Raw genomic sequence first — 12,316 nt, 5'->3', positions numbered from 1 at the left:
CGTACCAGAGAGACAACCTTTCAAGGACGTCAGATTGCCTCCTAGCTCCCGATGCCACTTAGCCCACCAAGTCACAAGCCGAGTTCCGGAAAATGACGACCTTGAAGGAAAACAATCTGACCCCTGTTTCTGCCAATCAACAATTGAAAGGTCAAGTGACATCAGATAGAGATTAGCAAGTGTTCGGTAGATGTCTAGTCAGGATGGTCATCTTTACCGGTGGGCGTAAGGGTGCAAGTGTCCCCTTACACGGGTCCAACTGCAGAAGATTAAAATCAGGACTAAGGTAGTCATAGATGTTGTCTGTCCTGGCTCAAAACATGGAGGTGTTAATTCCACTTTCTAAAGGTTTGGAAATGATGGAGGAAATGATTTAGATATTCCTATATTAGAACTTACATGAGCAAGCAAGCATTTGGAAGCCAATCAACTGCATGTCTTCCTGGATGCCACAACTTCTCTTCACTTTTTGTTGAGTGATGTTTTTAGATGTTGATTCATTTAGATGCTTATATTTAGATGTGTAGATGCGTATATTTCTGATGATGGTGATCATATATGATCATAAATTAAACTGGAGCTGTGTATGACTTGACATAATCAGGAACACAAAACCAACCGATCATGGGGAAAGTGGATACGATCAGTGCTAAGGATTTGCCAAGTAGTGTTTGATAGTGTTCAAATTGTGAACCAAACTTGTGTGTGAACTTTTCTGAGTTGACGGTGCACAAAGTCACTTTCCTGACTGTCTCCTTACACACAGGCACCTTTCGTGCACACCTCACATTACATTACCCATACTGGCATCCATTGCACTCCTCTGTCCATACTTGTATCTACTTCAGTTTGGCCCATTTGACTTTTTGCTGTCTTCTGTACTGTATTTATATTGTATAGAGTATACTTAAAGAAAACTAATTATTATCCTTAATGAGTATAATAAAAAAACAAAAAAAATCAATGCCCTGACATGGACATCATGAAACACCCTGGACTGCAACTTCAAACTGCAACAGGAAAAAGGGAAGAAAAAAACTTTCCTCCGTGTATACAGTGTCAGTGGCATCACTCTTTACGTCAGTAAGACTGTTTCTAAGAAGCATACTGATAATAGAAACGCAGTTTCTTCTACATCATGTCCTTAAGAGTTGCTTTCTAAAGGTTGAATGCGCACTTGTATTCTTTGCTCCTTTCCTTAATCCTTGTTGCCTTGATGTCTTTCAGTGCAAGGATAGAACAGGCAAAAGGTGTTTAGGTGGTGCGCAATGCATGGTGAATACAGACAAAAAAAGAAAGTGACACTTATATGTTTATTTCCGTAATACAGAAGTGTATAGGAAAGAAAGAAAAAAACGTTGTTGCCCAATATCCTTTAGAGCAATTAATACTGTTTTGTGACCTTGGGAGTCTGGCCTCTGCCTCATAGGTTGTGTACATGTGTAAGGGAAGGCCGTGTTGGTCTGAATGGGTCTATTGAATGGAAAAGCTTTTAGTGGTTGCTCTATGAATGAATGGCCAACCCCCAAGGGCATGACTGAGATTAAGCACCACTGAGATATTGTGAGTCTTTTTGAGGAAAATAAAACAAATTAACTCACAATTTGATCAGAATAATACAAATATATAGCTCCTCATGAGGTGTGGAGTGGTGGAAAACACGTTTCGTACAAGTAGGATATTTAAACAATAGTTCCACAGTCTGAATATTCAAACCGTACAATACATGAGAAAATGAGCGAGACCGAGAAGTTGAAACTAACGAGAAGTTGATGCTATGAATGTGATTCATCAGTAGGTGGAGTTGTAACTGTTATTGTTTCACCGCCTGTGTGATTACAGAATCCATTAAAAAAATCAATACGGGTAACATTACAGCAATTAAATAGGGTTTACGTAAGGGAAAAAAGCTTAAGCATCGTACAATTTGTATCAACATCGTATTAGTTGGAGCAGATATATGTGTGTTAGTGGTTAATTGTGGTCATTCGATCGGTATCCTTAAAGGCTATAACACTGATAATGACCAGTTCCATTTGTGCCAAGATGTGTATTTTGCAGGAAAAGAAGTGTGTTATAGTGAAGAACGCCCAGGGTAGCGCCATGGCTGTGAGGAATCCTATTAGAGTGGATTATGAGGATAAGATGTCTTGTCAGTCCACAGAAACTCAGCTCTGTCCCACAGGACTACTCCCCAGCGAAAGAGAAATGCTCTCCTTCTGCATTGCGTCTGCCCATTGCTGCGAGGACAATTTGATTGTACGTGAAAACGGGCGATGTTGCTGTTTCATCCTCTGTACCATGACCGGGGAGGATGGACATCTGTGCACATCTAAAGGCGAGTGACTGTTAGTATTATTCCATTGATAGAGAAACAGACCGAGGCCTGTGTCTCAGATGCCTGACCAGTGTAATTATTTTCCTTTCGTCTTGTGAGTTCTATTTGAGGTAGTATGCAAGGTGTTGGTCATTGTAGAGCATTGCTATTATATTTGAATGTAGCAGCTACCATACAAGTCTGGGTTTTGTGAGAGAAATGTATAAATGATATACATTTTTAACCCATGCTTACAGTAATCAGACATAAACAGAGGTACAATATTGGTGACATTAATAGTAATAATAGAAAAGCATCATATTTAAAGCAACAAAGAAACATACAAATAAATACATAAATGAAAAATAACTAAGCAGCAAAGAGATGTACAGTATGTAATTCCCAAACTGTTTTTAAAATGTTCTGTTAGTGAGTATTATCAAAGAATGCCTAAAAGAAGCTGACTGATTTACAAAACAACAGCAATACATTAGCATCCAGGACTTTAAAGATAAAGAGTGTTCCTTACATTCACTGTATAACTGACACTTGGACATGTGGTGCATTCTCAGTACTTTGCAAAATAAGCAGTCACCTTTTGTTGAGAGTACATGCAGATAACAATAGTGGGGCTAGGTCTCTCCCAGTGTTGCCAAGTGCACATGTGATTACCAATGCATTTATTTAACCTTTTTTATTTCTTTATATTTACGAACAACGACAATCCACAAATAACATCTGGCATACATTCTCTTTTGTTATGTGCATTGTGTTCATCAGGCCGCATTGTAAATCCCGATAGACCCCTTCAGCAGTTGTTTAATCTCCCCCCCTGAGCTCATCTTAATGACCAATTACCTTGATGCCACGGAAACGAGTCACGAGTTGGCAGTTGCTGTCTGAGGGGTAGCAACCCCGACGATCAGTCCACTCGCTGTAATACGACTAACCTGAGTTGACTGACCACGGCCATGATGGCTTAGATCTGAGCCGTCTGATGGGCCCTGGCTGACCAGAAGATTCTTTTTTTAAATATATGGTATTAACTGTTTATAAGGAATGGAGAGAGCTGCAAATTAGTGTAAATGTGTGACAAAAATATAATAAACTTTAATAAGAAAGTTAGTAATACATTTAGAATCGGTTTATAATTTACACTCAGGGAATCTGTTCATAATTCACACTTTCTTTGGGAGAGGAAAGAACGTGTACTGTGTGTGTAACTTCATTTTCATGGTTCAATTGGCTACAATTTAAAATACATTTAGTCATTCAGATAAAGCCTGTTGATGGAGGAGTGACCACAGACTTAGTGAGTGGACATCTGCCATCACCACCTATCACCTGGATGACACAGAGGAATCCTATTTGATCACATGGAGAATACCATTCACCTTTAAAGGCAACTGTGTGTTGTTTGAAATAGATAGTGACTGGACAGCCTTTAATGGCTCACTGCCAAGAGTTTGTGAGACGCTTAGTTGTCAGATTGCAAGTGATTATGCAAATTTGTCCCGTTTCACATTTCACACGACACATTTCCCCAACCAAGTTTCTGAGCTGTAACCTATCCTAGTTTTTTCCTACTCAGATCTACCAAATGCTTCTTGAGGATTGGCAATCCACCCTGTTTTCACAGACTGAAAAGACACTTTCCACAAAAATATGTGAATGGACCAATGTCTCCATCAGAACCTGAATGCAGAAGAGCATTGGGTCTTTCCTTTGTTAACAGCAACTGGCTGTTGCTTTGTCACTGGACCTGGACCACCTCAGGACCTGACTGGCAGGACCCAACAGAACGATGAGGCTTTCCCTGGCACACACGCCAGTCCAGCTGGCTCTGTGGTTGCCGTGGGTGACGGCGGTGGTGTCGGCGCTGTTGTCGGACAACATGACGGGTTTCTACGGCGACGAGAGCACGCATCGCATCAGCAGCGGCCTCATGCAGTGCGGCGAGTACAGCAATGAGGCGATGCCCAACGGGCAGTGCCGCCTGATGGCCACGCTGCCGCAGCTGGCCGAGCAGCGGTGCCCAGACATGTTCCGCTGCACGGACGAGGTCTCCTACTGGCTGCACGAGAACGAGGAGCGCAAGCAGCAGGTGCAGGACCTGAAGGAGACCATCTCCGAGCTCCTGGAGGAGCTGAGAAGCCACAGGCACCGCATCAAAGTGCTGGAGATGCAGGTATGTGCACTGGCGTGAGGGGGTGCACTTTGTGTTTGTGTTTGTGTGTGTGTGTGTATGTGTGTGTGTGTGTGTGTGTGTGTGTGTGTGTGTGTGTGTGTGTGTGTGTGTGTGTGTGTGTGTGTGTGTGTGTGTGTGTGTGTGTGTGTAAAGAGGGGCTGATAATGGTGGTGGTTGTGGCTATATACTGTCTAATGTTACAGCTGCAATGTAGTGTGTGTCTGTGTGGGAGGTTGGAGTGTAGTGTGTGTGTGTGTGTGTGTGTGTGTGTGTGTGTGTGTGTGTGTGTGTGTGTGTGTGTGTGTGTGTGTGTGTGTGTGTGTGTGTGTGTGTGTGTGTGGAGATGTACAGTATGTGTATGGTATGTATGAGGGAAATGTGTGTGCATGTGTCAGTGAGTGTGACCATAAGCTACTTGAGGACCTAAGGCACTGGAGCGAAGTTCAGGAGCTGCAGCAAGCTGAGCATGAAAAGGATGACTGTGTACCTGGCCTGGCGATCTCTACTTCCGGCAGCCTCTCCAAGGCACATGGGGGGAAACTCACCAAGCAACCGACCAGTCTCTCCACTAATGCCTCCTTAACCCCTGGACAATAACTGGATTAGGGCTTGAAACCTGGCTCTAGTCCCACGTGCCGCCCTGCTGCGGGAGTCAGCGCTGACAGCAGGTGGCCCAGAGACTGAGGGCCTCGCCTGACATTTACAAAGGCTCATTTTATGGATGGTGTGTGTGTGTGTGTGTGTATGTGTGTGTGTGTGTGTACAAAGTATTGGAAGATTTCACACAGAGAACAACTAGAATGATTCAGTTTAATCAGGCTTCTGCACCGTGGTAATCAATTTAGTTTGGTGTACATGCACAGTAGTAGCTTGGGGGATGGTTGTTTTGGCAGGGTTCTATGTGTGTACTTAGTCTTAAAGACACCAGTCATTCTTTCATGGGAGGACTCTGAAAACACTTCCTTTTGTTTCACTTGTTTATTTACTATACGAATGGTGCATGCTGTAAATAGATAGTCTAAATATAAAGCAATACCTTCCTTAGCATATGGTCTGAGCTATTTGATTAAAGGATTGCTCCTCTTAGTATTCTTGTTCTAATTTGGGATTTGGTCATAGAGTTCAGTTTTAACCTCTGTCAAGACTTCAAGGAGAACACAGGAAAGTGTTACAGAAAAAATGCCGGTTGACAGACCTCCTCAGACAAGACAAGAATTCAGTGTTATTGACCTGTGTAAGAGTAACTGTATGATAGCTATCAGGCCATTGCTGGAAACTGTGGAGCCTCTGAAAACATCTCAATTGCTATAGCCAAAAATGCTGCTTAACATATTCCAGGGTCCCTGCAATTTGCTGGGCCCCCCAGAAACTTTCAGAGCCCCCCCACCCCCGCCCACTCCTGATTACCATGGTGACCACCCAAATCTTTTACCTCCTTGCCATACTCCTGATTGTCATGGTGACCATCTGAACATTTTACCGTTTGCACCACTCCTGATTATCGTGGTGACTATTGGCCGCTCTGATGTTCACTCTGCTTTGTGGTCGCCCCGGCAGCACCAGGACCGGACGGGCTGGAACTCGTCTCTGGAGCACCGCTTCCACGCGCTGGAAGAGAGCTACATGGAGGCCACGGCGCTGCTGCAGGTTCACGGCTCGCTCATCTACGACATGCAGCGGCAGGTGCACAACCTGTCCATGGTGGTGGAGCGCGTGCGTCGCAACCCCGGCTGCATGATCAACATCATCCGCACCAGCCCTCTGCTCAGCAACCACGAGATGCTGCACCCAGGTCAGTGCTCAGAACACTCTGTCGCTCAGCAACCACGAGATGCTGCACCCAGGTCAGTGCTCAGAACACTCTGTCGCTCAGCAACCACGAGATGCTGCACCCAGTTCAGTGCTCAGAACACTCTGCCGCTCATCAACAACTCAAACTACATCTGTGGCAAACGTGACGAGTGGCCAACATACATCTATCAGCTCCACGGTCTATGGGTCTCCAGACATTAGAACACCTCAGGGATCCTTTATTGACAGCTTCCGTCACTCTGAGAATGGACCCAGCATGGCCCTATAGTTACAAGGCATCATTGCTTATTGGGAAATAAATAATACGGTACAGTTAGTTTAGGTTAAATAAGAAGGTAACAATAAGGAAATCTTACAAGTGAATTGACAAAAATGTAACACACTACAGTGACTACTACAGCCACACAGTACTATGTAGTAGTCACTAGTTTCTAATACTAGCAGTACTAGTTGGGCAGTACATAGTTGTCACTAGTTACTAATACTATTACTACTAGTTGGGCAGTACATAGTTGTCACTAGTTACTAATACTAGCACTACTAGTTGGGCAGTACATAGCAGTCACTAGTTATTAATACTAGTGCTAGTAGTTGTGTAGAAATTACTAGTTACTAATACTTGCGCTACCAGTTGTGTAGTATGTAGCAGTTTCTTGTTACTAATACTAGCGCTAGTAGTTGTGCAGTATATAGTATACTAAAACTTAGTGCTACCAGTCTCTGGGTCTCTGCTTTGTTCATTGTAAATCCGCACTGACCAAGTCTAAAATTTCTGTGAGAAAAAACATTTTATGAGACTGCCACTGCCAACAGATTATCAGCCCTGCTTTCAAACTGCTGCTGTAAGCCTAACAAGTAATTGAAAAGACTCTCAAAGGTTGTTAGCAGTGCAATTGCAAATGCTTACATTTGCATGCACTATCGAAGAGATGACATTTTAAATTAGTACATTTTTATGATAACTATGAAAATTTTAAGAGAATACAAAAATGATTAAAAAAAATATAAAAGACATTCAATTCATATGTTTGAACCTTAATGTATTTTAAAATTGTACTATCTAAAAAATAAGAACAATATTATCATAGGGTGCTTCATAAACACATGTACTGAATGTGCAAATTAATACAAGATAGATATCTTTACTTTTATGCATTTGACTATTTAATTACAATTATTCCATCCTAAATTATCTTTAACCTTTGCGTGCAGACTCAAAGCTCACAGCATCACTCAGTAATTGAGTCAGTGCTGTATGGATTAGCATACCCACAGAGTGTTGTTCCTAACGCGGAAGCAATGGCTAATTCTCATTCGTAAAAGTTTGGCCAACCATGAGGCTGAGGGTTGCTGAAATGATCGGAGTGGACACTGTTGACAAACATGGTGGAGTTAACAAAGATTATGTAGGGCCGGTTAATTATAATCCTCTTCATCAGTACCATAATGCAGATAGGTCTCCAGTGTCTCAGTGTCTTTTTATTCTTGTAAAAAATGGTGGTTATATGTTTTTAGAAATCTTAGCGTTTAATTATATAATCAGTAGAAGTGGATCCCATTATCAGCATAAACACTTTGTCTCACCATTGCATTTACTATACATAAATGTACAGTCACCATTTAATGCTGGATGTGAATTGGTTGCTTGAAGATCTGAAGACTTAAGCCTTCATTTTTTTCTCTTTCAGAGGTGCAGCACATACGGAACTGTCCAATCGACTGTGCCTCGCTTTACTACAATGGAGTACACAGGTCTGGAGTTTTCACTATTGTCCCTTCACGAGGGACCGCGCCGCTGGAGGTCTACTGCGACATGGAGACTGAAGGTAAGGGGGGGAGTGCTCTAGGGAGGAGGAACTAGGTTCAGAGGGTCAAATCTTTGGGTCAGTCGATCTGAGAGCCTTTTTGAAGCTGTACAGCAGTTTTTCTCAGAACACAGAAAAGGTAGCCGTGTTTTTTACTTACCTCAGAGTATAATATGAGACATTCCAAATGTAATTTGGTAGCTGCTGGTGTAGGTGTGGTATGAACAGAATGTGAGCTCAAACTACAGGAGGTGGGGCAAGAGGCTTTGTTTGACCCCTGGGTACATATCCTGTTACAGAGGACTGCAGACCATGTGGGCTATACAGACATTACATTTGCTCAACAACCCGGAAAATGTATTGTCCCCTTTAGTCATGAACATTCTCAGAAAATCTGCTAGTATCATTAGTATAGTATCAAGTATTAAGCTAGTATCAAGGACACGTTAATAGTTATCTTTGAGGCTGAAAACTAAGGATATTCCAACATTTTCCACAAAAACTAACCTTCATTGAACAGTTACAACCTTTACGTCTTCTTTGACAAGGCCGCGGCCTTCTTTGACTACTTATGAAATTCCACAGTGAACAGTAAATTACTCTGAGATGTAATCACAATGTAGGGATAATGTAAAAACTGTGAACTTTTTTCTTCTCTTCACTCTTTAATTTATGAACCACTAAATACTCCTTAATATATCCTAACATAAGGGAAAGCATTAGCCTGCAGAAGTGTGCATTTGATCATTTACTCTGATGTTAGGTGGAGGGTGGACAGTGATCCAGAGGAGGCAGGACGGGAAGGTGAACTTCAACCGCATGTGGAACGAGTATAAGAACGGTTTTGGCGACCTGCATACTGAGTTCTGGCTGGGAAACGACCACATCCATGACCTCTCCAATCAGGGGGCCTACTCACTGCGTATTGACCTGGAGGACTGGAACGGCAAGCACAAGCATGCCTATTATGAGAGCTTCAGGTAAAATGACTCTCATTTATGCTACTCTTAATGATGCTTATTTAAACCATTAATGTGAGATGAAATCATCCTTTTTATCACATACTATACCTATAGCTAGTTTATTATTTCAGCTGAAAGCTAGGTCTCTGAATTAGCTTAAGCATCAGCATTGAGCATTAGTTTCTGACAATGAGCTTTCAGTACTCATGAACAGACTTCTGTACTACATACAGATTTATGAAGACAGTTCTATAATGTTGTTTATGGTTAGCTTAGTGTTCAACCAATTTATCTGAGCTTTGTCATCAGCTCACACTGATGCTAAAAGCAAAATTCCCCCCTCTCATTTCTCCTTTCTTCTCTTCCATCACCATGGCAGCACTGAGGATGAGGATCACCAGTACCGTCTGCACGTGACTGGCTTCAGTGGGACAGTGGAAGACTCCTTCGCTTGGTACCACGACAAGCAGAGCTTCAGCACTCCTGACACGGGCAACATCTGTGCTGAGATCTCCCACGGGGGATGGTGGTACAACCAGTGCTTCTTTGCTAACTTAAATGGAGTTTACCACAAGGTGAGAAACCAGGAGTGGCTCTTACGATGCACATTACATGGATGATTTTAGCAAAATAAAAATATATAAATCAGTAAATAATTAGCTATTTAAAATCTGACTGGAATTATATAGCGATGTGTAAATATTTCAGTGATTTCCCACCAGACTGCTATGTCAACTAAGAAGTATGGGGACTGATTGTAGGCCTATGAACAACTGTATGTAGCAGGATGGATATTTCAAGAAAAATGTGCATTAAGAAAATGAAAAAAATTAATGGCACTATTAATCTATCCCTGTCCTTTTTAAACTTTTGTCATTTACATTTAAGCAAAGTAGCCTAACATTCTACAATACAAAACTGAAGCCCCACATAAAAACATGCGTATCTCTGCTAGCAACTGAGCATGTGCGAGATGTACCTGTACATGTGACATACATTCAGAGCTTCAGGCGTCTCATGTGTGATGACTATGTTTTCATTGGCCACCAGGGGGGGCGCTACTCTGCCAAAAGCAAGAATCTGCTGGGCCCAGATGGCATAGTGTGGTACACCTGGAAGGACTCTGACTACTACTCACTGAAGAAGGTGAGCATGATGATTCGCCCACGGACATTCAGGCCACGCCTGTCTCCATGACAACAACAGCTCATCGCGAGCCAAGCCTGCTGTGATGTGACAGGGCGTGACAACACGTCTCAGCACTGTGTGAAAACAACTACCAGCCGCGTCTGTACACTGTTCAGGCAGGTGTCAGAAGTCCGTTTACGCAGAAACAAAATGTATATCTAACAATGTACATCTGATCTCGCACAGACACACACATAACACAGATGAATGTCTTCAAGTCCAGGCTTCTTTTGGCTTTTGACGTTTGGATTTTAGCATGAACAGCTCGATTGTGAAGCATCATGACCATGCTGCACAAAAACAGAACCGGCAACTACACTGACATGGAGAACCTTACAAGAAAATTCAGCTAGACATTGAACAACACTGTTCAATGCTGCACTTTATACTGTGTATATGTTCCTGTACATGCTTAACTTTGCTCTGTATTAATAATTAGTATATGGGCATCACTAGTTCAGAACCATTTGAAGGCTACAGTGACTTACCACAACACCACCATCAACCTTGTTCACTCTCTCTGTATAACTGTATTCTGTTACTTGTGTCAGCACAACAAACTACTTTTGCCAAAGAGGTAAAAGTATCGCTTGATAAATACATTGACCATAGTCTGTGAAGACATGTGACTGATTTAGGTATTTGTATTTAGGACGAAAGGAACGTGATTACTATCTCCCTCTCTGGGAAACTATAGAAGGATATGGGATTCTCACAGCCCTTTATGTGTGTGATTCCATTATGTCACTCGTGATCCCCAATGGTGAAAACCTCCCTCTGGGAAATTCTCCCCTACTTAACTCGATCCATGTTGCTGCTCTTTTCTACTACATAAGGAAGGGAAGGAAAGTCTGTATACTTGCACAATATAGATTACGAGGGTTAGGAGAGAACGAAGAAAAGACAACTCTTTTAAAATGCATAGATGAAACTACAATGTACTGTATACTGTCACAACAACTTGTAATGTTTGATAAAACTGTTTACATTTTTTAAACTGCTTAAAACTGTATATTGTGCACATATTAAATCCATCTGTTTGCATATAGCTGAAGTATGCATATTTACATTTTGTGCTTTCAACCATGGTATTACAATATTTTACATATCATTGTGATGGCATCATAGTGGTGTTCATGCAGTCAATGATCTGCCTGCATTTCATTGGGAGAAAAAAAATATGACCCCGATTTTGGAGGAAGATCTGGATAAATTATTATCCATTTATTAAATGTGAATGTAAAAGTCTTCTTCAGAATTTAATTTGCCGAATATTTTGAGGTGTGACTGAGTTCCCCACCCTTGTCTTCTTGTTTTCTCCCTGTTAGATAAAGTTATCTCCTTTATCCTGAAATGTCTGTCAGTGCTATCTGTCTGGGGCAGGGTAGGGTGGAGAAAATGGTGGACGAGGAGGTTGAAAAACAGCTCCCTTGTAAATCTTGGTGACATCACTGTTACAAGGGTCGTGGCTCTGGGAAAAAAATAAAAAATCCAAGGGTCTACAGCCAATTCATTACTCATGGTATGGTGCTTCTTGTCTGAAGTTCTGTCCACAGAAAGGAAAACATCTTTTACTGAATCGCTCAAAACCACTGGGGAATTCCAGTAGAGGCAATGATGTTTTTACAGAGAACTGGAAGTTAAAATGAATGATACTAGGTGAAAATAAAGTCACAACAGCTCAGCTTCTTCCCTTCCTTCCTCTCTCTCTCTCTCTCTCTCCCTCACACACACACACACGCAGATGCAGTACACCCATCTTGCTGTCTCTGACACACATGCCTAGACATGTAAGCATGCATGTAAACATGTTCTCAGCATGCAAATATAACAATCCATGGAGTCCACTCCACACACAGACACACATGTGCCGAAAGACTCAAAAGGCACACACACGCTCTCTCTCTCTTTCTCTCACACACACACACACCTCTGCTCCAGAGGTTGACATTGGATAAACCTGCCATTCATTTCCGTCCCTTCCTGTTTAGGGTCAGCTGGCAGCTTCCACCTCCAGATTGTCTCTTACGAAGCTGCCTCATTT

General features: G+C 42.2%; 1 protein-coding gene across 1 annotated transcript; it reads left to right on the top strand.

Moving 5' to 3' along the window:
* The first annotated feature begins 3,908 nt into the window (after window positions 1-3,908).
* Window positions 3,909-11,956, top strand: LOC105908160 (fibroleukin). Its single transcript, XM_031580014.1, has 6 exons — window positions 3,909-4,505; window positions 6,063-6,297; window positions 8,006-8,143; window positions 8,886-9,102; window positions 9,464-9,659; window positions 10,135-11,956. Exons 1-6 carry the CDS (start codon window positions 4,122-4,124, stop codon window positions 10,279-10,281), a joined length of 1,317 nt encoding a protein of 438 aa, XP_031435874.1. The 5' UTR covers window positions 3,909-4,121; the 3' UTR covers window positions 10,282-11,956.
* Window positions 11,957-12,316: the final 360 nt, after the last annotated feature.

This window comes from Clupea harengus, chromosome 14, assembly GCF_900700415.2.
Source record: "Clupea harengus chromosome 14, Ch_v2.0.2, whole genome shotgun sequence".
NCBI lineage: Eukaryota > Metazoa > Chordata > Actinopteri > Clupeiformes > Clupeidae > Clupea > Clupea harengus.
Note: the sequence above shows the minus strand (reverse complement) of the source record. Positions and strands in the feature narration are given on the sequence as shown.